Source organism: Bos grunniens, chromosome 13 (assembly GCF_055505025.1).
Source record: "Bos grunniens cultivar Pamir isolate PY7600 chromosome 13, Bosgru_T2T1.0, whole genome shotgun sequence".
NCBI lineage: Eukaryota > Metazoa > Chordata > Mammalia > Artiodactyla > Bovidae > Bos > Bos grunniens.
The window spans coordinates 55,511,275-55,538,643 of NC_141177.1; the positions used below are offsets into that span (position 1 = coordinate 55,511,275).

The window sequence follows — 27,369 nt, forward strand, 5'->3', positions numbered from 1 at the left end:
TGCCACCGCTCCTCGGGCTTGCAACCCCCCACCCCTCCCCCGAGACCAATCATTGCCGCGCTCGGGCCTGCACATCGCCCCCGCCCCCTTTCCCGGGCCGCACGCAGCCACCGAGCCGCTCCGGCCGCGGCCCGCCGCCTCTTAAAGGGAGGGAGCCGGCCCTTAAAGGCCCCTCGCGCGCGGCGCACGGCGGAGCGCGGCGGCCCTGGTTCCCGGCAGGGGCCCGCCGAGGCAGGCCGAGCCCCCGCGGCGCCCAGGCGCGGGCCGGGGCCCTCCCGCCCTCCGCGCCGCCGCCGGGAGAGGCCTTTTTATTCAGGCGACGCTTAAGGGAGCCCGGCCGCGCCCGGTGCATTGTGGGAGCGGCGGAGTCCCGTTCGCGGGAGGAGGCGGAGGGCGCAAAGCGAACCGGTAAGCGCCTGGCTCGGGGAGGGGGGGCGAGACACCAGGCTTAAAGGGGAATATTCGTCCGCAGGCCCAGGGCGGCCGTGCGGATCCCCCCGCGGGCCGCCCGGGCGCGCCGGGAGCCGTGCACGACCGGCGCTCTGCAGCGCTGCCTGGAGAGGGGCCGAGCCAGGGCTTGGTGGGGCCGCTTTAAAAAAGAAGCACCGCCCGCGCCGCCGCCGCCGCCGCCGCCGCGGCCGCCGCGCGGGGCCGGGGAAGGAGGGAGGGAGGAGAGGGCGGGGGAGGAGTGGAGGGGGAGGGCGGCGGCGGCGACGCAGGGGTTAATTTTTTCGCCCGCCGACATTTTTTGTGCGGCGGCGGCCCGCGCGCGCGGCGAGAGAGCCCAGCCCGGTCCCCGGGGCGCGGCGCCTTCAGGCCCTCCCCGCCTCCCCCCCGCCCGCGCGCGCCCTCTCTTCGGCCCCGCGGGCGCCTCCTGACGCCTGGCGCCCCGGCCTGGCCGGCCCGCGAACCCGAAGACCCATCGCGGCTAGTGGGGCCGTGCGGGCCTCGCGCCCTCCCCGCGGCCTGGGCCGCGCGGTTCCCGCTGCCGCCGGGACAGAGAGCGGGCGGGCGGGCATGGCCCCGTCGGCTGCCCCGCTCCGCCTCCTCCTGGCCGCGCCGCACAAAGAATCCGGGCCCGGGTGGCCTTTAAAGGCGGCAGCCAGGGATTTAAGGTGTCCCCGAGCGCTGCCCTCCGCCGCCCCGACGTGTGCTTCCCGCTGGGCACGCGCCCCTTGCGCCCAAGTCGCCGCGTCCTCCCCGTTGTTTGTTTCCTGGGCTTGGGAACCTTGGGGGAGGTAGGTACCGGGCCGGGGCTGCCCTCTTTCCTGCCCCCACTCACCGCGCTCCCCCGGCTCTGCGGCCCGCTTGGCGCCCTCGTTTGAAAAAATTAAAACGTGGCTGGGAAAGAAAGGGTTAACCGTTGCTTTAAATATTCATGTCATTGTTTTAAAGGTGTAAACAGGCGGCTTTGGGGTTCTAGTGGACTGCATATTATGCAACCCACCCCCCGCCCCGCCATTAATTTCACCTTTCTTCAGGGCCCCCCCCCCCATCTCCAAAAAAAGCAAGATTTTTTTTTTTTTTGGATTGAGATTTGTGTGATCTACGTCCCTCATTCTATTTGGAAATTTGAAACTCCTGAGTGCCTTCTGGGCTTAAGGTGTTTTAAACTTTTTGCCGTTAAAAATCTTGGAAGATTTAAAAGGAAGCTAGTCTCCTGAGTTCCAGATTCCCCTCCCCGCCTTTATTTTTGGATAGGGATTGGAGGTAGGAAAATAACTGGATGCCTCGTGAGTTGGATTTTTTTCTGACCCTGGTAGGAGTGAGGCGGTGTTAAGTGCGAGGCATTTGGTGAGGAAAGGACTGTTGTTTTTGTTGCAAACCCTTCCAAGTCAAAGTGCTGTTGGACTTTCCCAGCTGTAAAATGGCTTCAGAATTCCCATGTCTGTAACTTGATTAGCCTCGCGCCCTCCTTTTGCACAGGTGTTTTCTTGGACTGTCGGAAGGTTCACTGCTTTACAGTTGTAGGTTTCAAACCAAAATCATTGCTCACCCCAAACATGGTTTTGTAAAGACAGTTTGGATGACTGCCTGAACTCAGGCTTTGTGAGATTTATTTTAAATGAGTGATGTGCTTCCCAAGGGATCGAAAACTCTATAAATGGGAATTATGTTCTTAAACATGAATTTTATAGGGGAAACTGACCTTAAAACTTGGGGTGTCTGTTATTCTGTGCCCAATAAAGCATCAGTCTGAAAGTTTATAAACCCCGGGAGCGCAGGAAAGGTTTTCATTTAGCCCCAAGGCTTCAAACTTAGAAAGATTTGTTCCAGAAACTTCCAGTGGTAACCCAAACTATAAATGCTAGTGATTTAGTACAGTTTATCACTATAGATCTGCAATGAAACAGTAAGGAGTAGTAGTATACTTTGTCAATGATGTGTGTTTACTAGTTAGTTGGGCAGCATTTGCTTTCTAGGAAATAGCACTGAATTAAAACATCAGAGAACTAACTTTCCACTGCTCTGTTGTAGAAAATGAACCTTGCTGTGTTAAAACAGCCATTCCAGATTTCAAATTGTGTTCTTTAGACAGGCTTCCTATAGTTTTGGATCATTTTGTGTACTTCTGACTTGGAATCAAAATCTATTTTTCTAAAATCGAATTTAGCATCATAAAGAATTTCATCAAATCCATATCCATCAACTTCCATTTCACCAAAAATGCCTGTTAGGTATTTTATTTTTCTTTTAGATAGCAAAAGGTCTTCCTGAAAAGTCACGTTAGCCAGGGCATCTCATTTCTAAACCATAGTACTTCCTGGTTGATAGGTGAAGTGACTCGTTTTCCTGTAATGCCATCAGCTAGAAGAACGTTTGGGACTTTTTGCTCAAGATGGCACTGTGTCCTGTAAGCCAGCTGGCCCATAGTTCTGTCTTCTTGGTGCCCCTCGCAGCCACAATTATAACAACACAGATGCAGAACATGTCTCTAATGGTACAGTCACTTTTTAAGACTTACCTGGCTTGTACATCACTGTGTCAAACCATTCTGGTCCCAGATGGCTGTTTTCCTATCGTCTTGGTGATTTCAGCCCACTTCATGTTTACTTTTCACTGTCATACATTCACTTGATTCTTGCCAAGTACTGGTGAGAACTCAATGGTGTCTTTATGTTTTGGTGCTACCCAGGTGGATCTATAAAGAAACCAGCTGCGTAGGAGAAGGAGGGGAGGAGCCCGGCCGTGAGGTGTGTGGGCCCAAGAACCATGTCTGCACGGGAGTCCTTTAACCCGGAAAGTTATGAATTGGACAAGAGTTTCCGGTTAACCAGATTCACTGAACTGAAGGGCACTGGCTGCAAAGTGCCCCAAGATGTCCTGCAGAAATTGCTGGAGTCCTTACAGGAGAACCACTTCCAAGAAGATGAGCAGTTTCTTGGAGCAGTTATGCCAAGACTTGGTACGTGAACCACTGTTTTCTTTCATATTTCCCGAGTAGAGCATCTTGGATGCATTGTTAGTGAGTCAAAAACCGGAGTTCTCTTTTCCCATGTTGCCTTTAAAAAAAAAAAAAAATTCTGCAAGAAGGATTCAGAGCAAAGCAGTGGTAACTTACCTTATAACTTATTTGGAGGAACTACGTGAAAAGCATCAAGAAATGTGCTCTAACCATTTTTAAACTTTAAAGTATATGAGACAACTGTTAACAGTAAAGGTATTTTTTATTCAATCAGATTAGAAAAGATAGTGGTTCTGCATCCTTGTACAGGACTGGGAGAACAGTGACTGGGTTGGGAGGAACTCAGGGCTCCTCTGCAATAGGCATCACTAGAAAAGTTCCCATGGGAGGAAGGAGAAGAAAAGTGCTCCAGACATAGAAGGCGGGAGCACTGGACTGGGTCTGTACTTGACCCCAGCTTGACATCTGGACTTGAGAGCTGTGTTTCCTTGATCCAGTTCCGGATGTACTTAGTGATTTACCCTTCCCCAAACATTGAGCTCAGAAAGAAAGTCTCAGCTGCAGGGATGTCTGTTAGCTTCTGTGTGTGCTTTGTTCAGTATGTGATGCAAGACTTGTGATCACTTTGCCTTTTGAGTGTTAGTTGTATATTTTAGGAGCTTGTGGATGTTTTGTAATTACAGTGTGTGACTTGGTTAGATTTCCTGCATAAGGTTTTAATTGCCTTTCTTTTTGCCTATATATTATCACACTCTATCTCATAACATTGGTTTTGAACCCAGGGTACTCCTTTCTTTCCTGATTGTATAAAGCAGAGTTGCTTTGGGTGGGAGAGAGGAAAACTCACTTCCTGCACTCTCAGGGCCTGTAAGGGCTCGTAGGAGCTCAATTAGAAAACTTCTCTTGGGAATTCCCTGGGGATCCTTGGCTAAGACTTTGAGCTTCCAATGCAAGGAGTCCGTGTTCAGTCCCTGGTCAGGGAACTAGATCCCATATGCCACAACTAAGACCCGGTGTAGCCAAATAAATTATAGAAAAAGAAAACCGTCTTCATCTATCTAAAGTCTCAGTGTGGAAAAATAACATGTGAATGAGGTGGAGTGGATGTCAGCTTCCTTGTCAAGGAATGAGAATATACTGAGAAAATCGTTAGATAACTTTGGGCACCAACAAATGCAGTAAAAACCTCATGGATGGGACTTCTCTGATGGTCCAGTGGTTAAGAATCCCCCTTGCAATGCAGGAGACAAAGGTTCGGTCCCTGGTGGGTGAACTAAGATTCCACATGCCTCGGATCAACTAAGCCTGCAGCCTACAGTTACTGAGCTGGTGCACTCTCGAGCCCGTGTGCCGCAGGTACTGAAGCCCATGAGCTCTGGAGTCCATGCACCGCAGCTAGAGAGTCTGTGCACTGCAGCAAAAGATCCTGCGTGATGCAGTGAAGATTCTGAGTGCCGCAGTTAAGACCCAACACAACCAAATAAATAATTAAATTAAAAACAACAGCAGCAACTTTATGGATAAAGCAGTAATTCCCTTCTGTAACTGCCCTCGTTGACTTATTGAGCACTCAGGCAGTTGGTCCTTCCAGCAGCCCTGTGGTGCTCAGGAAAGCTGGGTAGCCTGTTTCCTGTCATTTGGTGGGGGTCAGAACTTGAAATCCACATTTTTCCATTCCTCTGCTCGCCATACTGCTTGTCATCTGATTTTTCAGTCCAGACATGTTTGTGGGGAAAGAAGCTGCATCAGCTGTAACTCAGCAATGACAGCAAGGGAACAGGCCAGGAGAAAGAGATAATAAGTGTTACTCTGTACACTCTTGTTAACCCTCCTGAGCCTCAGTTTCCCCATCTGTAATATGGGCTAATAATACCTGTTGTTTGCAACTGAGTACCAGAAATTATCTGTGTATGTATGTGTACCATATCTGCACCCACATACATAATACATACATGTTTTTATGTATAAGGTATGTATGTATACACATAAGTCTGTTGATGTGTTTTTAAATTTTTTCTAAAAGTGTCGTATTTTTGGCATTCTAAGGATAAGCCATAACAGTTGTTAAAGATACGTGTTTATTGTATCTGACGAACTGTTATGATAAGTATGTCTTGGAAGTTGGTACATGTGGCACTTCCATGGTGGTCCAATGGCTAAGACTCTGCCCAGGTTTGATCCCTGCTCCGGGAGAAGGCAATGGCACCCCACTCCAGTACTCTTGCCTGGAAAATCCCATGGACGGAGGAGCCTGGCAGGCTGCAGTCCGTGGGGTCGCTAAGAGTCGGACACGACTGAGCGACTTCACTTTCACTTTTCACTTTCATGCATTGGAGAAGGAAATGGCAACCCACTCCAGTGTTCTTGCCTGGAGAATCCCAGGGGTGGGGGAGCCTGGTGGGCTGCCGTCTATGGGGTCGCACAGAGTCGGACACGACTGAAGTGACTTAGCAGCAGCAGCAGGGAACTAGATCCCATGTATGGCAACTAAGACCCAGCTCAGCCAAATAAATAATTTTTTCAAAATTCTTAAAAAAAAAACCACTTGGTACATCTCTTGCTGATGCATAAGCTTTGTCACATGTTGACAGCTGCTGGCTAAGGAGGGAGTTTGATGATTTAGGTTTTTTTTTTTAATTTATTTTTAATTTTTTGCTGGATGGTTTCAGTCTTGCTGAAACCTTCTAGAATTCCCCTTCAGCCACTGATTAAGCACACCCTGCTCTGTATTTGAGGCTTCCTCCACTCTGGCATCTTCCTTTATTTCCACCTACGCTGTGCCTCTGTCCTCTCTCATATTTGATACACTCGTTTTCAAATCCCATGGCCTAACCTAGGCTCACCCTCTCTGTCTTCTATTCTTGAAATTTGATAGGGGATTTGTAAACCACTCACTACAGACTAGTGCTGTCCCAAAGAAAAATGAGATGAGCCCGCTGTGTCATTTAGATTTTTCTACTACAGGTAGTTCCATTAAAAAAACAAAAAAAGAATCAGGGACTTCCCTGGTGGTCCAGTAGCTAAAACTTCTTGATCCTAATGCAGGCGGCCTGGGTTTGATCCCTGATTGAGGAATTAGATCCCACATGCCACAACTAAGCATTCACATTCTGCGACAGAAGATCCTGATGCTAAACTTAAGACCACCCAGCACAGTCATATAAGTAAATAAATAGTTTTAAAAAATAGTTCAGTTCAGTCGCTCAGGCATGTCCGATTCTTTGCGACCCCATGAATCACAGCACTCCAGGCCTCCCTGTCCATCACCAACTCCCAGAGTTCACTCAAGCTCATGTCCATCGAGTTGGTGATGCCATTCAGCCATCTCATCCTCTGTCGTCCCCTTCTCCTCCTACCCCCAATCCCTCCCAGCATCAGGGTCTTTTCCATTGAGTCAGCTCTTTGAATCAGGTGGCCAAAGTATTGGAGTTTCAGCTTCAGCATCAGTCCCTCCAATGAATACCTAGGACTGATCTCCTTCAGGATGGACTGGTTGGATCTCCTTGCAGTCCAAGGGACTTTCAAGAGTCTTCTCCAACACCACAGTTCAAAAGCATCAATTCTTCTACACTCAGCCTTCTTCACAGTCCAACTCTCACATCCATACATGACCACAGGAAAAACCATAGCCTTGACTAGATGGACCTTTGTTGGTAAAGTAATATCTCTGCTTTTCAATATACTATCTAGGTTGGTCATAACTCCTTCCGAGCAGTAAACGTCTTTTAATTTCATGGCTGCAGTCACCATCTGCAGTGATTTTGGAACCCCCAAAAATAAAGTCTGACACTATTTCCACTGTTTCCCCATCTATTTCCCATGAAGTGATGGGACCAGATGCCGTGATCTTCGTTTTCTGAATGTTGAGCTTTAAGCCAACTTTTTCACTCTCCACTTTCACTTTCATCAAGAGGCTTTTGAGTTCCTCTTCACTTTCTGCCATAAGGGTGGTGTCATCTGCATATCTGAGGTTATTGATATTTCTCCCGGCAATCTTGATTCCAGCTTGTGCTTCTTCCAGCCCAGCGTTTCTCATGAGCTACTCTGCACATAAGTTAAATAAGAAGGGTGACAATGTACAGCCTTGACGAACTCCTTTTCCTATTTGGAACCAGTCTGTTGTTCCATGTCCAGTTCAGGTGAATTTAATTCTACTATATTTTAACTTTATATGTAAAAATGTCATTTGGATGCATAATTAATGTAAAACACTGCTAAGGAGATGCTAGCTGAGATTTTTCTCAGGTCCAAGTGTTTAAAACTGAGTGTGTGTTTTACACTTGGCAGCGCGTGTCACTCTGAAATTGCCATATCTTACCATGTGTGGCTGGCAGTTCCCATGTGGACAGCGCTAGACCCTCCTAAGCATGCAGTGGTGTCCTCGTGGAGAGAGGATATGTGGGTGATGGGAGCTTCTTGTCAGCCCCAGGAGTGTGCTCAGGAGTCACGGTCACACTCTCTGATGCTGGATAGAGAGAGAGAAATTAACTGCTCTACAAATCAAGATTGAATTCAAGTTTAAGATTCCCATGTTGGGAAATATTTAAAGCTAACTTTCAGCAACTCTTTTTTAGTGTCTCTTTCTATAGACCTGTAGTTTATATGGAAACCTAAAAGGGAACCTTCCCTCTTTTCCAAAGTGAATAGTAATGTATTTGGAATACCCAGTTGTTGGAATGATCAGTTTCAGGAGAATCATGTGAGTTTAATTGTGGTTCTTGCCTTGTTTCCACTTGAGTGCTGCAGAGTATCATTAGTGGGCATTTTTGTGCACATGCATCGAATGAGATGAACTGTTGCACACTTCCTGATCGCTGGTAATGAGTGTTCCATGGTCACAAATTTGTGAGGCTTGCCATTCTGAAAGAAAACCTTCTGTTCCCTAACTGGATCTTCCACCAAGAGTTTCTGCTTTGCCATCTAGGGTGGTAATAAAAAAATCAGCCTGCCATCACAGAGTGATGTTTTACTAAAGTTGATTTTATTTCTGTATTAGTAATAATGGATCAGACCTTGACAGACTGCCCCTGGGACTCAGCCTGTCTGCGGGGGCAATTGTGAAAGCTCACAGGTAGTCCTCTCTGTGGGATTTGGGTGTGATTTATTCTTGTTTCATTTAGGATTCTGGGTGAATCTACCTGCCTCCTTTTGTACTTCCTCCTGATTTGTCCTTTGCCCATTGTGTTGCAAAGTCGAAATGCTTCCTAAGGGCTGGGGGGTGTCCCCTTGAGAGATGTGTTGGGAAAGCACATAGTGTTTGCATTACAAGTGATTTTTTTTTTTTTTTTTTTGAGAAATATGACCTACAGTAACTAGTCTTGATGTTTCTAAACCAATTTCAGGAAAGGGAATAATCTCTAAATAGCCCATCAAGTGTAAGACCCCGTGGGCACCACAGTGCTTATGCGTGTGCTTGATTAGAGTTGATGAATACTTGTTCTAGCTTTGTCCTTTTTGGGTCATTTTTTACTAAAATGTGGAATAGCATTTTATATGTGTAAAATATTTTACAGATTTTCTGTTAGAAAAACAGAATGATACCCAAAGATGTACTCTTGGCTAACTATGGAGAAGACAACCGAAGTTCCTTCTGTGCTGTTCTCATCTTTACGGAAATTCTCTGTGGTGCCAATCACATGATAACAGTAAAAGAAAGGAAAATTTCTCTTCAAGGCATCATTAGAGTCTCAAAATAGTACCATGTTGAAGTTGAGTCTTCACACCTAACAAATTGTCTTCTCGTTTGCTATCTAAGCTGGTTTTGTTTTGCATTTATTTCGGTTATACTTCTTGATAGGAAGCACATTGCTTTGTTGGCAGTGAGTAGTGTTCCATAAGAGTCCTGTGCAAAACCCCTCCTGTCAGAACACTGAAGGTACAAAATGACCCCACTCTCCTGTTGACTTCTGGATGATGGTGACTCCCATCTTTGCAGGCATCGGGATGGACACCTGTGTCATTCCTCTGAGGCACGGCGGCCTTTCCTTGGTTCAAACCACAGATTACATTTATCCCATCGTTGATGACCCTTACATGATGGTGAGTTTGACCCTACGTACTTTTACATCTGGAATTGCTTACTCATTGGGTTTGGAGTGGTGGCTGGGTTTTGTACTTGTGTGTGTGTGTTTTTGTTTTTGTTCTGTACAGACTGTTGTTACTCCTCCCACCATGACTCTGCCATTGAGGGTCTGACTTGATTGCTCCCTTGCTCACACTTGGTACCGTGCGTGAGGCAGGCAGAGCGGATGTGGGGTGTCCCCTGCTGCTCTCGTACCTGTGCACGTCTTTCTGCCAAAGCACCTTTTCAGTGTGTCTATGGAATGATGTGTTTCTAGTTTTCTTCTTTTGTTTCCTTGTCCATGTTTTTCTTTGACATTTGTAAACTCCACTTTCCTGTGTTTCACTATCCTCTGTAATAGGACAGATCCTGCATGTTTTTGTCCAGAAATAGAGAGCTTAGCATCTCAACACAATGAACTTAACCATTGATCCTGATTCTGGTCATGCCTCTCTCCATGTCTGTATTCCATAGGGTAACCCATGGGTCTCCCTGCTGATCACGCTCTGCTCAGATACCCCCACCTGCTCATTGTGGGGTTGCTGCCAGCAGCCCCTCCATCTACCCAGCTGGACCCTTCCTTGCACCCTGGCAGCTGGGAGGAGCCAATGAAGAGATTGGGAACATCTTATCCGTAGGAAGTGCCAAAGGCCCCTCCTGGTGCCAGGGGCACTGGGAACGAGGCGAGGAGGGAGTGTTCACCACTCAGGTCCCAAGACAAGCACATGGGCTCCCAGAAACCTGTCTCCTGCCCACACAGCCAGCTGTCTCTCCTCTAAAGCAGTGCTCCCATGCATGCCATACCTCTGGTGTCCTATCTGACTTGGGGCCCAGGTGGCTGGAACCAGAATGCATCCTCTCCCAGCATCTTGCGGAAGGACCTGAGAGCCTAGCACAGAGGGAGCAGCACACCTCTGCAGCCTGGCCTGTGGTTGGCACCTCCCAGCATGCCAACCACACTGCCCCTGTTGCCTCGTGAGTGAGTCACAGGAGGTGATCCAGCTCCCTGCCAACCTGCCCAGAAGTTGTAAGACAACATAACAATAAACCAGCAATGAAATGGCCACTGGAAGTGATATAGTAACTTGCAGTTTGATTACTCTTATGTCAAAAGAAAAGTTTGTCATTTTCTCCTTTGCTGTTTAGAGAAAGGCAACTTTAAAAATTTTTTTCAATCTCCGTCGGCAGTAGAAAATCTTTTATTTTTTATAAGTAATTATTAATATTAATAATTGTTAAAATAACCAGAAATTATTTTTTATTTTCCACCTTTCTATTGAGTACTAGTTCAAAGTTCCTCAATAAAACTATATAGTTTACTAGGAATTGCCTCCCTTTTTCTTAGAAAACAATCTGGTTTCAGGGCTAGGTGTTGTTCATTTCTTCTATTTTTTTTTTAACCAAGATGATTTTCCTGTTTATCTCATACAACTTTGGAAAGGAGTCCAAAAATTTCTCCGAGTACATAAAACCCATCTTCTCTGTAACCAGTAAAAGTTGGCCCTTTTTAAGAATCTGTTCAGGATAAGTGACTGTTTCCACATTTTCTTTAAGATGTTTGTTCCCCAGCATTTCCACTCTGGCTCCTCTGTAACCATCTGCACCATGCCCACTTCTCTCCACCATCTCCCTGCTCTGGGTTCTGCACCTAAATAAATGGCAGCTTTCTCCTGATGTTTTAGAATGGTGAAGAACATGGAAATGCTGCGTGCTGCATGGAGGAGAGGTGGTGGCAGGAACGTCTGAGCTTGGTTCTGTGGTGGAGGAAAGGCAGCGAGTGTGTGAAGCACAGCTGCTGAGGCCCACATCCTGGAAAGTCCCCTCCCGGGTGCCTCTGGGCAGCTGAGCTCTCTGTGCCTGCCCCGGAAAGTCCCCTGGGGTCCCCGCTCATGTCTCCCTTCTCTTCCAGGGCAGGATAGCCTGTGCCAACGTCCTCAGTGACCTCTACGCCATGGGGGTCACGGAGTGCGACAACATGCTGATGCTCCTTGGAGTCAGTAATAAAATGACGGACAGGGTGAGTAGGAGCCTTCCAGCCTAGGCTGTGGCACCGAGGCCGTCACCCTTCCCTTTGGTCACTGGCTGGTGACATAGACAGTGGTGGGGTCGGGGTGTCCCACTGCTCACCTGGAGCATCTGTGGCCTCCCTGCCTGACCTGTTCTTTGACTCAGAGGTGAATTCCTGTTTAGATTATTTTTGACAGGTAATTGGTTTCATCCCCACGCCCTGCCATAGTTCGCCCTGCGCATAAGAATTGAGCGTTCAGTGGGCTCTTGTCTGCCCCCACAAGGTGCTCTTGGGCCTCTGCTTGGACACAGCCATCTGGGGCAGACGTGGGGGTGCACGTGAGCTGGTCTTGGGTGGTTGAGGACCGTGTAGAGAGCCCATTCAGATGCAGGCAGCCCTGCACACCCAGCCCATTTCCAGAGTTCACTTCTGTTGTCCAAGCTCCATTCACATTGTAACCTGCAGCCTCTTCCAACTTGTGATAAAAGGGCTACAGAGTGAGCTGTTACTCACTCTGTAACAAAAGTGAGCTCTTTCTGTTACTCCCTTCCCCTTCTGGAAACTCTGGTTTTATGATCTTTTCTGGTTTATGATCTTTTCATAGCTGTAAGTGTATAGACTCTCTTTTCCAGGTCTTCAGCTGAATGATGTGACTTTTAATTTTCCTTTTAAACCCTAGGAAAGGGATAAAGTGATACCCCTAATTATACAGGGTTTTAAAGATGCAGCAGAGGAGGCAGGAACGTCTGTAACGGGCGGCCAAACAGTGCTAAACCCCTGGATTGTTTTAGGAGGTGTGGCTACGACTGTCTGCCAGCCCAACGAGTTTATCATGTAAGTCTTTTTTTTGTTTCATGTCACCTGGCCTGGTTCGCTCCCCACAATTTCACATAACATAAAATTCAGTTTTTTTAAAGTATACAGTGTATTGGTTTTTAGTATTCATAGACTTATATAACCGTCACCACTGTCCAATTCCAGAACATTTTCATCTCCTCAAAAAGAAACCTCGTACTCATAGCAGCTACTACTAACTCCCTCCTCCCCCATTCCCTAAAATCCACAAATCTACTTCTGGTCTCATGGATTTGCCTGTTTGGGGCATTTCATATAGATGGAACTGTGCAACAAGTGATGTTTTATGTCCGGCTTCTTTCACCTAGCATGTTTGCAGGGCTCATCGTGTTGCACGTGTGCTGGTGCTTCATTCCTGTTTATGGCTGAATAACAAACACTCCGTGGTATGGGCAGACCGCAGTGTGTCCACCCATTCATAGGCCACAGGCCTCTGGGCTATTTCCCCCTGTTGCGAGTGATGCTGCTGTGAACGTTCGTGTGCAAGTTTCCTGTGTGGACATAGGTATCAAAAAGACAGTGAACAAGTCTTGGTGAGGATGTGGCGACACCGCAGACCGTGTCCATGGCTGTGGGGAATGTAAAATGGTGCGGCTGGTTTTGTTCCTCAGGTTCAGTAGTCACCACATGACCCAGTAATTCTTAGATATCTGCGCCTGGGAACTGGAATGTATGTCCACACAGAAAGCTTGCACATGAATGTTTATAGCAGCATCACCCGCTTCTTTACTGTTGTTTTTTTTGTTGTTGTTGTTTTTGATAATAGCTGTCTTAGTGGGTGTGAGATGATACCTCAGTGGGTTTTGATTTGCATCTCCCTGATGGCTAATGCTAAGAGCATCTTTTCATGTGCCTTCAGGCCATTGCCACGTCTTTGGAGAAGTTTCTCTCTTAACACAAGTTGTCACTTTTCATGTTTGAGAAAACCTTATTAAGAAAAATTAAGAAAAGTATTAAAATCTTATTAAGAAAACCACCTTGCCCTGTTCTCTGAAGGAATCAGAAGCTCCATTTGGGGAGTGGGTTTTGTGAGCGGGTGCCGGGTCCACGTGTTTCACAATTCCAGAAGCGTGAAAGGGTGTGCCTGCGGGTTTTTAACCCACCTGGATGATTGTTGTCCACTGTCGGGGGACCAGACGACTGTGTGGACAGTTCCTTGAACCAGGACAAGAAAGACATGAGTGCTAGTCATGAGGGTACTTAGTGAGACAGGAGTTTTGTTCGGGGGCGCAGTCTTTGTGTTTTTAGGGGTGCCTTTTTTTTTTTGGTATTTGCCTTCTGTCTTTAAGACAGGGCCCAACCAGGGATCCTGGGTACCAAGGAAACTTACTGGTCATAACTGTGAATTTGACACACTGATGGTAAAATTACCAAAACAGACCCATAATGGAACAGCCTGAGAAAGCCCACCTGTGTCTCTGCTATATAAGTGATTGTAAAAAAGAAAGAACAGTGTTTGTTTCAGAAGTCTTGTTGCCTCAGAACCCTGGTGGGTCTGTGTTGAAAAGTACAGAGCATGACTGAATCAGGGCCTGATGTCTTTGAAGTCTAAGCAGTTTGCCTTTTTGGGAAACTAGTAAGTCATCGTCCTGAGTGTTGAAGTCGTGGCCTCTCCACTTTTCATTTAATGCTTCGTTTTGTTCATTCGTCGCCCCAGCAGTAAATGGTAAAGCTCTGCTGCCAGTACATGGCAGTAGTTGGCTTAAATATGAGTAAGTGACCGCAAACACACTTGGTTTTACTAGCCTTTGCTTTCTTTTGTTTAACCGATGGTGAGCTTATCTCCTTGGTTAATTTGATGAGAAACTGCCAGTGTTCTCTTCTTCAGGCCAGATAATGCAGTGCCAGGTGACGTGCTTGTCCTGACAAAACCTTTGGGGACGCAAGTGGCCGTGGCTGTGCACCAGTGGCTGGATATTGTAAGTGACCTTCACCTTCCGGTGTCAGCAGTGTGTCTTCTCAAATGAGCTCTTGAGGACTCCCCTGGTGGTCCCGTTGCTAAGACTCCATGCTCCCAGTGTAGGGGGCCCTGGGTTCGATCCCTGGTCAGGGAACCTGATCCCACATGCCCCAACTAGAGGTGCTGCATGGTGCAACTAAAGATCTCATGTACTGCAACTAAGACCTGGCCAGGCAAGTAAATACATATATATTAAAAAAAAAAATTTTTTTTTTTGATGCACTCTTCTAGTTGTAGTACCAGAGAGTATAGTGTCAATCTAGACCTTACAGAAATCCTGGGAGTTGTCCCTATTCTTTTATTAAATCCAAGTTTCATGTATCGAGTGCTTAAAGTTCAGAAGTACTCCATAAAGAGAATTTGGCAAACAGTTGAGTTTATCTGTTCATTAGTTAATGAGCTGGCTATATCTTATCATTGAAAATTAATACATAAGAGAATGTGTGCAAAGTTTGATATTTGAGGTATAAATAAGGCCAGGCTTATTGACAATTTCGTCATGAGTGTTTTGGTCATTTCTGGTTGCTTGTTTTATCTTTTTAAGCTAATTAGTGAATCAGAACATTTTGATAAATAATCATCTTATGGAGAAAGCATCTAGAATATAAAGATACTTATCCTGAGTCACTTTCTACTGCAGTATGATCAATCATTCTTCCTTTAAGACTTTCTTCATTGCTGTAGCAACTCAAAAATGAATGACTGTGGTATATTCTCACATATCTCACTGCTTTCAATTTCTGCAATTGACATCTGAAACCACTAGTCCTGAGAAACAATTGAAAAAGAGTAATTTTATGTTACTCATCAATCAGATAGATCTTAATTTGACACACAGCAGAGAGAATCTCTAAGGAGGCCGTATTCTTTAGATATTTTTCCCTTCTTATTCAGCAATGATGGGGACATTTCCCATCTAGTATGATTACTTGTCAATCAGACCACAGGACTTTGCTTTTTACCAATTTCTTAAAGGTGCTCAGAACTGGAAAAAAGCAAGTTTCAAAGACTAAGTAACAGAGTGATACCCTTTCATAAAGGTCAGAAGCAACCAAAGAGTATTGTTTGGGCGTCTGTATGTATGAGGATACTGCTTTTCAAAAGGCGGGAAAATGACAAGTATAAAATTCAAAATCGTTGTTACCTCTTGGGGAGAGCTGAGGGGCAGGGAATAAGGGAGGTACACAGATAGATTTCCATTGGGCGGTAGATTATTGAGTGTTGCTAAAAATGAGTGAATTCATGAATGCTGGCCATTAATGTACCATGACTGTATGTCGTGAACCCAGCATCGTGACGCTAGGCTCTTTGACTATCAGACTGGGGAAGAAGAGGGAAGACAGTGGCGTTTCAGAGGATGTGCTGTGTGGTCACCCTCAATGTCATCGGAGCCAATGCTAAGTTGAAGTTCTTTCCCATTCATTTGTCCCTCAAGAGGACTTGCTCTCAGAATTCAGGGAGAGTCAGTAAGAATATTAACACAGTTAACACGAAAACATGAAAATTGTGAGCCATCAGTTTACGAGGGGAGATGAAGAGGAGAACCTAAGGACATTCACAACTATCCTGCTGGTTTCACGTTTCCACTAAACTGCAGTGTTGGAATACAGAGGTGCAGCTGAGAGCAGAGAAGATGCCGTGATAGTAACGTCTAGCGGACACCTAAAATAATAATCACGGGGGTTGGGGGAGTGGGGAGTTAGAAAACTTAATTTTGTGTGCAGAATTAGATAAGTAAAACTCCTCAAGATGACTAAGGAAAAAATAGGCTGTTTCAGTGGTTAGAAACAAAGATTGATCACATTTTTTCTCTTTGCTCCCTCATCTGTGTTCCTGTCATCAGCCTGAGAAGTGGAATAAAATCAAGCTAGTGGTCACCCAGGAGGATGTGGAGCTGGCATACCAGGAGGCGATGATGAACATGGCTAGGCTCAACAGGACAGGTACGGCTGGGCCGGGTCAGCAAGCTTTCTGAGACGCAGGAAGGGAGCTCTTTCAGGCTTTGTGGGCCACGGTCTCAGTTGCACTGATTTTTTTTCTCCTCATGACTCTTTTAACATTGTTTTTTTAAAAAAAATCTTAGCTGGAGGAACTGGCCACCAGCCAGGTTTGGCCAGTGACTGCACAACCCCTTCTGTTAGTGCCTAGAGCCCTAACCCACCTGGATTCCTGGTGGGAATCCAGACACCTTGCGTGTTCTTGACATAAGCACGGGGTAAATGTGATTTGCTTTAGAGGAGAAAAAATCATATGCTTATTATAGGAAAGTTTTTAGAAAATATAAAAAGTAAAGGAAAAACATTGTTCATAGTCCCACCACCCCAAAATAACTTCTATTAATACTTTTATGTATTTTTTTTTAATACTTTTATGTATTTTTCTAAGATTTTTATCCATGTTTGGTTGGTTGGTAGTTTACTTTTATCTTATTGTTGATGTTGTAAACTAATGGTTAGCATACATTTTACTTGTATTTGGAATTTGGCGGGGGCAGGTCATGGAGCGGCATGCCAGATCTTAGTTCCCCATCCAGGGAGGGATCAAACCCATGCCCCCTGTAGTGGAATTGCATAGTCTTACCCACTGGACCACCAGGAAAGTCCCTGGAATTTGCTTTTATTCTTAATATTACTAAATTCTTTTTTCCATATTATATAATTCTAATACACATGATTTTTAATGGCTAGATGTTCTATCAGAACAATATGCTGTAACTAATTTGCCTTTTGCCTACTTTTGAACAATTTATTTTGAGATAAAATTTTTCTGTAATTTTTTTTCCCTGCATTCCAAGAGTATGTCTTTGGCTTTATTCCAAATTAAGTTGAATTGTAATTATTTAATTCTTTGTTCTCTGATACTCTCATCACTTACAACAAAGGTTTTTCATTCCTACTTCTTTTACTGTGCCATGTTTAAGAAGTTTTTTTTTTTTGTCCTTCAAATTAAGTAGTTTAACAGTTAGAAAGTGATTTGTAATGGATTTAGTTTTACTCATATAGATTTTTAGTTTACTTATATTTGTGCAGTTAAGAGTCCTCTATCCTTAAGTTTTAGACATTCTTGATAGGGATATGGCAGAACACTTTGGTCGTATGCAGCAAAATTAAGTGTACGTTTATTTTGACCCAGAATTCCCACTTCCGTGAGTCTATCCCAAAGCTACAGTGGCCAGAATATGAAATAGCATGTGTACAACACTATTCGTTGAAGCACTATTTATAATTGCAAAAGAAGGGTGCAATCTGAAGGTCCATCACTGGGTGACTGACTGGGATTGTCTAGTCTCCATGCACAGTGGAATACTATTCCCTAGAAAAAGGAATGAGAGAGCTTTATTACCAGGAAGCTATCTGTAGGATATGGCCAGTGAAAAAAGCGAAGGACAGAGCATGTGTGTAGTATGCTACGTTTTGTGTGTTCATAAATAAATACGAAGTAATAATGTGTATTTTATACTTTCAAAAAGAAACAGTGGAAAAATAAGTCATTAACAAAAATTATTACATATACAAGAGAACAGGGAGGAAGCAGACCCTCTGAACATGCTTTGTTTCATAAGTTCAACTTGGAAACAAATGTTTTATGTAGTTTTCTATACTTAAATGAAAAGAGCATATTTTATGAATCCAAACCAAATTTTTTAAGGTTGTCCAACGTACGTCTAAGCTAGTGGCAAAATGACATGAAGAAGAATTATTTCAAATCTCTTTGAGCCTGGTATTTTCTGTGTACATCCTTAAGACAAAAATCCACAAAAATATTTCATTGTTGTCAGTGGGTTTGTGTTTGTGAGAATATTGCATATTGAGATAAATAAGTGAATGTAATTAGGAACAAAGACTTTAGAGAGAAGTAAGACGATCTAAGTAAGAGAAGTAAGACAGTTTTAAATTAATTAAAAACTATCATCTTTAATTTTGAATTATCAGTGTGAACTCAGGATTATTTTTTTTCTCTGAAAATGTTTATTTCTGAACCTGTTGAAAAGACCTAGAAGCAATGAAGGGTGAAGTCTTATTGCCCCTGGTCGGAAAGTTACTGTTTTCCACTAAAAAGTACCAGGACTCCCTGGGGAAATGGCAGGTTCCAGCTCTGGGGCAGGAAGTACAGAAGATAAACTTGATTTCCTGTGCCTGGAAGTGGTGGTGGTGTCACATCCCCACAACTTCAGGGGGCTCCCACTTCATGGGGGTGGAGGGTACAGTTTGACTATCAAAGACCAGAGTGACCATATCAAGTATCTAAACAACTGATAATTAAAACTTCTTGGTCACCTGGGTCACCAACTTGTTCTAAAATAAAAGTGGTCATCCTTTTACTTTACCTGTCTTGTATAGAGTGAATTTCAGGGAAACCGAATTTTCTCAAAAATTCTTTATCGAAATCATATAAATACAGGAAGAATGGTTGAATTACAGAGTTGCCATTTTTGCTGTCCCATGATTAAATGAACCTCAAGACAAAAAAAACATCAGTGGCTGCTAGAAGCTTTTAGTGAAAGGTTCATGTTGATGATATTACCCCCCATTCCCCATGAAGGATTCTTGCCAGAAAAAAAGAACCTGAGTCTCTTCGAGCCTTGGTCCTAAACACCAGTACAGGAAATAGAGAAGATGGTAGAACGTGCTCGCATCGGAGAAGATCCCCAAATCCAGAATGGAGGAGATGCTGTAGGAAAAAGTGGCTCAGTCTCCACAAATAAATGACACTGAGAGGAAACTGTTGTGATGTTTCAGAGAAAGCAATCAAATGTAGTGTTCATTTTGTTGGTATGATAATGATATTGTGGCTGTTACAAGTTTTTTTTATCTTTTAGAGGCACACATAGAAATACTGATAGCTAAGGGACATGACTGGGGTTGGCTTTAAAGTTTCCATATCACCTCTCACATCCCCCAGCAAGCAGGCAGGAAAAGATGAGACCCCAGCAGATTGGTGGTAACACTTGAGGCTGGGTATTGTTAGGTATGTGGGAATTCATGGTGGTGTGCTCCTCTCTCTGCTTTTGTGTTTCATTGAAATTTTTATAATAAAAATTAGCAACAGTCATTCCGTATATAAGAGAAGTGGTGACCAATACCTTAAAAGTAGAATCCCTTTTCCCTAGTGGCTCAGGCGGTAAAGAATCTGCCTGCAATGCAAGAGACCTGGGTTCGATCCCTGGGTCAGGAGGGAGAAGGGAATGGCTACCCACTCTAGCATTCTTGCTGGAGAATTCCGTGGATATAGAGGAGCCTGGCAGGCTACAGTCCACAGGGTCACAGAGTTGGACACGACTGAGCGCCTGACACACACTTACTGACTGTAGGATTCATTGTGTCCTCTTGTCCACTCTGGTACTCAGAGCTTGTCTAGGACGGCGTCAGGAAGAGCTGAAGTGGAGGTTATGGCTTTGCTAAATGTCCTTGACTGACCCACTGTGCCAGGTGTAGGTATGTGAATAGGATGGCCTGTTCTCAGTGTTGCTTAGCTAGCACTATGAACCAGAATGGGGTCAATTCTCCTCTCAGCGTGTGTTGTTGACGATATACCTAAGTAAAAGATTCTGGTCTAAGGAAAGATAAATGAGAGATTTGATGAACTTGTGCTTAGTCACTAAGTTATGTCCAACTCTTTGGGACCCCGTGGACTGCCTCCTGCCACACTCCTGTCTGTGGGATTTCCCAGCCAATATACTGGAGTGGGTAGCCATTCCCTTCTCCAGGGGATCTTCCTGACCCAGGGATCGAACCCAGGTCTCTTGCATTGTAGGTGGATTCTTTACTTTCTGAGCCACCAGGGAAGCCCAAAGAGAGAAAATGTATATCAAAAAGCAGGTCTTTGCTAGTGGTATAGTGGATAAGAATTTGCCTGCCAATGCAGGGGACACAGGTTCAGTCCCCAGTCCTGGAAGATTCTTCATGCCATGGAGCAAGTAAGCCTGCATGCCACAAATACTGAAGCCCACATGCCCTAGAGTCTGTGCTCTGCAACGAGAAGCCACTGCAGTGAGAAGCCCGAGCGCAGCAACAAAGACCTAGTATAGCCAAAAAAAAGAGAAAGCATTTACCCCAGAGCACTTCTGTAAACATATGGCATATTTCATTTCATGAGAAAGACACTTAGTTTTTAAAAATTAGCAATTCAGTTACTCTCCCCATCCCCAAAGTGAAATACATAGGTGCGACTCTAAAAACATGTCCAAGTTCTGTATGAGGAAAACTATAAAACTGATGAAACAAATTAAAGATGTAAATAAATGGAGGTATTCCGTGCACATGGATAGAACTCAGTATTGTCAAGATGTTAGTTCTTCCCAACTATAGGTATAATGCAATCCCAACTGCAGTTCTAGCAAGTTATTTTGTGAGTATCAGCAAACTGATTCTGAAGTTTACATGGAAAAGCAGTGGACCCAGAACAGCCAACACGGTGTTGAGGTTGGAGGACTGACACCTCCCGACTTCAAGATTTCATATAAAACTGCAGACATTAAGATAGTATGTTGTTGGTTAAAAAAGAGAGGTCAGTGGAATAGAATAGAAAGCTGAGAAATGGGCCTGCATAAGTATAGTTAAACTGATTTTTGACAAAGGAGCAAAGGATAAATCTTTTAAAGAAATGGTTCTTGAAAAATTAGACATCCGTAGGTAAAAAAATGAATCTGGACACAGGTCTTAAACCCATCATAAAAATAAACTCAAAATGGATTGTAGACCTAAATGCAAACATGCTAAACTCCTAGAAGATGACATAGGAGAAAACTTGGGTGATCTTGGGTTTGATAATAGCTACTGAGATAACACCAGAAGCACAAATCCATTAAAAAAAAAATGGACAAGTTGGACTTAATTAATATAAAAAACTTCTCTATAGAAGAGACTGAGGATGAAAAGACAAGCCACAGACTGGAAGAAAATCTTTACAAAACACATGTGACAGAGGACTGGTATCCAGAATTGGCAAAGAACTCTTGAGACCCAACAATCAGAAAATCCAATTAAAAAACGATGGGGGGCGGGGGGTGGAGAGAGCTGAACAGACACCTCACCAAAGAAGATACACTGATGGCAAATAATTATATGAAAAGATGCTCCACATCGTATGTCATTAGGGAATTGCACATCCACTAGAATAGCTAAAGTCAATACCAAATGCTGGTGAGGGTGTGGACAGCCCATTGCTGACGAGAATGCAGAGTGGCACAGCTGCTTTGGAAGATAGTTTGGCAGCTTCATGCAAAACTACATCCGCTAATGTGATCTAGCAGCTGTGTGCCTTGGTGTTTGCTCAAATGAACTGAAAGCTTCTATCCACCCAAAAGCCTGCACATGGATGTTTGTCGTAGGTTTATTCAAAATTGCCAAAACTTGGAAGTAGTTGGTAAATATATAAATTTATATTTATGTAAATTAGTATAAATATTAAAGTCCTTCAGTAGTTGGTAAATATATAAATAAACTGTGGTCCATCTAAACAGCGGAATATTGCTCGGTGCTGAAGAGAATTATCACGACATGGAGGAGCCTTAAGAACACATTACTGAGTGAAAGATATCAATCCAAAAAGATCAAATTCTGTATAATTCCAACTCTGACCTTGTGGAAAAGGCAAAATGATGGAGAAAGTTGAAAGATCAAGGGTTGGAGGAGTGGGTGAAAAGGTGGAACTTGGGATTTCCAGGGAAGTGAAAATACTCTATGATACTCTAATGACTGGATACACGAGCTCATACTTCTGCTGCACGCATAGACATCAAGAGTGAACCCCAGTGTAAACTGTGAACTGGAGTTAACAGTAACATATGAGTCCTGACCTGTCAAGGCAGCACACTGATGCTGGCTATTACTGTAGGAGAGATGGCTGGAGGGTAGGGACAGTATGGCAACTTTCTGCTAAATTTTCTGTAAACCTAAGACTATTCTAGAAAATGTACTAATTTTTTTTAATTAAAAAATAAAAGATTAACCTTTCAGATACCAGGAATGTACCTTGAATTTAGATCAGACAGTCTTAAAAGGTCTTGTTCTTTGATTTTAGGAGAGTATGACAGATTTATCTTTCGTTGAGGTAGCATTTCCTCGCTACAGATATTTTGGTTTACTAGGGCTTTACTGTTGGTTGAAGCTGCTGTTCCGAGTGATTCAAAATGAACTACAAAACCAACTTTCAGAATTTTACTCCAGGTTTTACTAATCTTTAAAATCCAGCTTTCATCATTCCTGTATGCCGTCTTCCTGACGAAATAGCAGTTTTGAGACCAAAGCATCTGTAAGATTTTGAGTTGAGGAGGGGTGTTTTCTAGGAGTCTCTGTTCATGACACCAGATGACAAAGGCTTCTCTGTCCTCCGGCAGCGGCAGGACTCATGCACACATTCAACGCCCATGCGGCTACTGACATCACGGGCTTCGGGATTCTGGGCCACGCACAGAACCTGGCCAAACAGCAGAGGAACGAGGTATCCTTTGTGATTCACAACCTTCCCGTCCTGGCCAAGATGGCAGCCGTGAGCAAGGCCTGCGGAAACATGTTTGGGCTCATGCACGGGACCTGCCCAGAGACATCAGGTACCGGGGCCCTGGCCCGGGTCAGGGGTTAATGCTGGTGAGGCCAGTGGGACCTCCCTGAGGAGGAGCAAGCCAGGTCCAGCAGCAGGGCCCCAAGGTGTGAGGTCTTGGCTGGGAGCATCTTCCGCCTGCTGCCGTCTGCCACGGTGTCTTCATGCCATCCTTCCTGTGATGAGCAGCGTTGTTTTCAGTCCAGTGTTTGGTGATGGGATGGGAAGAAGGGAGGATATGGGGAAAATAGGTCATCACCTAGTTTCCATTGGAAACTCAAGAAATAGCTAATGTATCCATAGGTTACATTGACGAGGCTGTATTTTTTCCTTGCAAAAGTCTAAAATTAGTGTTTTAAGAATGAAATAGTATATGATATCTCCAAATTACCATTTTTATTTTTGTCCCCCCCCCTTTTTTTTTCTTTATCTGGACTCTGTCTCATCCTTTCAGTTCTATCCCCTACCCGCCCCACCTTCCTCCCCCTAGTCTCTCTTACTTCTGTTATACTTCCTCTATAACTCAGGAACTGTTTCCCTGTCCTGGTAAAAGAGTTGAAATATCTGGGAATGAAGTAAAGTACCCATGCCTAGACTGAACCCCTAGGTAGTCAATCTGAGGTTGGCCTGGTCATAAGAAATTCTGACCCCTAAAAGCTAAGACCACGAAGCCCCACCCATGCACCAGCCCTGGGGGTGGGGATGGTGGGGGTCGTCTCAGGTGGGCCTCTCAGCCATAGAGAGGACCCTGCCACTTCCTGACCTCAAAATCACAAAATCCACTTCCTCGAAGTGTGCTACAAGAGGGTAGCTGAACTCTTGGTAGAACAGCACCTGCTGCCTGGCAGGTGTAGAATCAGTGTGAATGAACTAATGAATATTACCAACTAATATAGTTTGTCTCTATTTAAAAATGAAAAGTGTCTCATTTTTTTGTAAAAGGTCATATATATTTTTTTCCCATTGTGTTTCTTCTACTTAAAAATACATTAAATTATTCTGGCCTAGCTACTCGGGTACCAATGAAGATTTATTTTCACATATTTTGTATTTTTCTATTTTGAAGTTAATGACAGAGCCAGTGACAGAACCTAGATACTTTGAGGCACACACACTTTTATGGCCTTCAGTTCAGTTCAGTCGCTCAGTCGTGTCCGACTCTTTGCGACCCCATGTATCGCAGCACGCCAGGCCTTCCTGTCCATCACCAACTCCTGGAGTTCACTGAGACTCAAGTCCATCGAGTCAGTGCTGCCATCCAGCCATCTCATTCTCTGTCATCCCCTTCTCCTCCTGCCCCCAATCCCTCCCAGCATCAGAGTCTTTTCCAGTGAGTCAACTCTTTGCATGAGGTGGCCAAAGTACTGGAGTTTCAGCTTTAGCATCAGTCCTTCCAAAGAAATCCCAGGGCTGATCTCCTTCAGAATGGACTGGTTGGATCTCCTTGCAGTCCAAGGGACTCTCAAGAGTCTTCTCCAACACCACAGTTCAAAAGCATCAATTCTTCTACACTCAGCCTTCTTCACAGTCCAACACTCACATCCATACATGACCACAGGAAAAACCATAGCCTTGACTAGATGGACCTTAGTTGGCAAAGTAATGTCTCTGCTTTTGAATATGCTATCTAGGTTGGTCATAACTTTCCTTCCAAGGAGTAAACAACGTCTTTTAATTTCATGGCTGCAGTCACCATCTGCAGTGATTTTGGAGCCCAAAAAAATAAAGTCTGACACTGTTTCCACTGTTTCCCCATCTATTTCCATGAAGTAATGGGACCAGATGCCACACGATCTTAGTTTTCCGAATGTTGAGCTTTAAGCCAACTTTTTCACTCTCCACTTACACTTTCATCAAGAGGCTTTTTGGTTCCTCTTCACTTTGTGCCATAAGGGTGGTGTCATCTGCATATCTGAGGTTATTGATATTTCTCCCAGCAATCTTGATTCCAGCTTGTGGTTCTTCCAGCCCAGTGTTTCTCATGATGTACTCTGTATATAAGTTAAATAAGCAGGGTGACAGTATACAGCCTTGACGTACTCCTTTTCCTATTTGGCCTTAGTTTTTAAATTAAAAAAAAAAAAAAATGAAAAGCGTTTTTTGGTAAACTGAGGACTCCATGTAGAGAATCAGATTGAAAATGTAAGGTTCTCTTTTGTTAATCCTTTCAAGCGTTGCCTGGGAAAGATTGGCACCACGTATGTTGCTGTGTCTCAGACGCTTCACTCCTACACAGCATCAGATGATTCACAAGGAAGGTGTTTTCATGACTTAAAAGTTTGTTGTGTGTGTTTTGAAATATAGTAGAAGTTGAGCAAGGAATCAGTTAGCGACTCCACAGCGCGGTCTGTGGAATAGACGCAGGCAGTGTAGACCTCTTCTGGGGAGACAACAGCATCACCGCTAATGGTGCTCCTTTTTTCTCCCTTTCCCTTTTGCCAGGCGGCCTCCTGATCTGTCTACCGCGTGAGCAAGCAGCTCGATTCTGTGCAGAGATCAAGTCCCCCAAGTATGGTGAAGGCCACCAAGCATGGATTATTGGGATCGTGGAGAAGGGTAACCGCACAGCCAGGATCATAGACAAGCCCCGGATCATTGAGGTCGCACCGCAGGTGGCCACCCAGAATGTGAACCCCACGCCCGGTGCCACCTCGTAATCTAGGCCAAGGCAGCTGTGTGGTTTTGTTTTTAAATAGCTCTATTTCCCTTATCATCATTTCAATTAAAGACTATAAACAACAACGAAAAATCTCATTGTGTCTACACATCTGGTGACCTTAGGTCGATTTGTGAGTGGATGCAATTAATCAAATAAAATCCATTGCCTTTTTTTCCCGTTACATTAACTGAAGATGCACCTAATCTTGAGGCAGCTTCTGAGTTGAGAATTATATTGTTATCCAATACTGTTGATTCATTTTGAATCTTTAGACACTTATCTCTTGCCGAGTAGGCTCTTTTTAAAGGTGCTTTCACGTAGCACAGACATTACCTGTCGTAGTGTATAGCAGTTTGTGTCTTTTCATTTTATGTATATTTATCATTATCCGCCCGATCCTTTTTGAAGTGTCTGGAATGGTATTCTGGAAAGACAGGATTGGTGAGGGAGTGACACAATGGTGTCCCAGTAGCAAGAGGGTTGCATGAATCCTTTTAGTCTTCTAATTCAAGAGCATCTCTTTGACCCAAGGGTGCATTCAGCTAAACCAGGCAAGTGCTTAACTGCATGGAAAGCACTTTGAAGACAAAAAAGAAATGTTCTTTCTTTCTTTTTTTTGTAGCCTTCCTAATACTTGCAGTAGTATCATTAACTGTTTTCTTTATTGATAGCAAAAAAGGACACTTTTTGCAATGTAATTAGATGTTCAATAGCACAGCAAGGATTTGCCTCTGAAAGGGGGTTCATGTATAATACTCATTTACAAGTCAGCATATAATTAACTACACAAATAATTTTTAAATATAATCAATAATAATAAAGACTGTTCTGTGGATAGTTGTGTTTAATACATTTTATATTTTGTATAGTGATTTCAGACCTTTTGTTTCCTTAAAATCCAGCTGTTTAGCCTGAGTCTTAGCATTATTTTGTCCCTTGCGCCAGTACTTTTCCATGCACGCTTCCTGTGATCTGTGTGGAAACCTGCATTGGCCAACCATGCAGCTCGAACTTCAACTTGTTATTCAAATAAATATTTAATTTTTTTTATTGCTCTTGTATAATCAGATGCCCCGTTTAGTATTATTTTAGAAGCATCAAGAGGGTTTTGGCTAAAATACAATTTATTGGGGGAAAACTAGATTTTAGTTTTATAAAACTTTCAAGTCTTTCACGGGACCTATATTTTCTTGAATTAAATTTTGTAGTTCTAGAACAAATAGGTGATCTAAAAAGGTGTTTATCCGTGTTCCTTAAAAACAGAGGCTTCCTTTTATTTTCACCTACTGACCCAGTAGGAGAGGCTCCTCTCCTCACGTGTCACACTGTCCCGCATGTCCCACCGCCCGCTTCTGAGCGCTTCCTGCCTACAGGCACCAAAGTCGAGAATGGCTCAACTTCTTGCCAAAGGAAACCACCACGCGGGAGCAAAGCCCTGGAAGAGGCTCTACCTTGGACTCGTCCTCCTTCAGGAGCCAAAGCGCAGCCTCTTTGCACATGTTACTGGAACTCAAGCCATTAACTTCAGTGTGTAGGACCAAGGGGCTGCAGCGAACTGAAGTTAACTGGACACTGGGTAGGGACTGATGACCGTGTTGGTCCTTAGAAGCTGCAAATTGGTGGTCAGCAAAATAAAATGTTGGAAACCTCTGAGTGAGATGAACATACTGTTGAGCTTTTTTTTTTTTTTCCCTTTAAGGTTTGGTGTGATGGCTAAATCTGAACTACTTTCAGAGTTGATCATGTCTTGAATGCTGATGGTTTCCTTGGTGGCAGGTCTGTTGAGAAAGTGAGCTAATCGAATGATGCTCTGAGGAAATGATTGTGAATATTCATGTTTTATAAAGAGGAAATGCTGGGTGTTTAGAGGTCCATGTAA

The 27,369-nt window shown here is 44.2% G+C and overlaps 1 protein-coding gene and 1 long non-coding RNA gene across 7 annotated transcripts in view; one reads left to right on the forward strand and one right to left on the reverse strand.

The window, feature by feature from the left end:
- Positions 1 to 1,378, reverse strand: part of LOC147361026 (uncharacterized) — a 90,645-nt gene extending 89,267 nt beyond the window's left edge. For all 5 annotated transcript variants that reach the window (XR_015139645.1, XR_015139643.1, XR_015139644.1 and 2 more), the window contains exon 1: positions 1,283 to 1,378. This is a non-coding gene — a long non-coding RNA (uncharacterized LOC147361026). The remainder of the gene's footprint in view (positions 1 to 1,282) is intronic.
- SEPHS1 (selenophosphate synthetase 1) lies at positions 377 to 27,153 on the forward strand. Of its 2 annotated transcripts, none has more exons than XM_086334302.1 (9): positions 377 to 408; positions 3,137 to 3,406; positions 9,342 to 9,445; positions 11,377 to 11,484; positions 12,155 to 12,309; positions 14,159 to 14,249; positions 16,134 to 16,233; positions 22,629 to 22,841; positions 25,274 to 27,153. In XM_086334302.1, exons 2-9 carry the CDS (start codon positions 3,214 to 3,216, stop codon positions 25,486 to 25,488), a joined length of 1,179 nt encoding a protein of 392 aa, XP_086190428.1. In that variant the 5' UTR covers positions 377 to 408; positions 3,137 to 3,213; the 3' UTR covers positions 25,489 to 27,153. The 2 variants fall into 2 exon arrangements, with proteins under 2 accessions (XP_086190428.1, XP_086190429.1); XM_086334303.1 differs by lacking the exon at positions 377 to 408 and adding an exon at positions 651 to 1,238.
- The last annotated feature ends 216 nt before the right edge of the window (positions 27,154 to 27,369 follow it).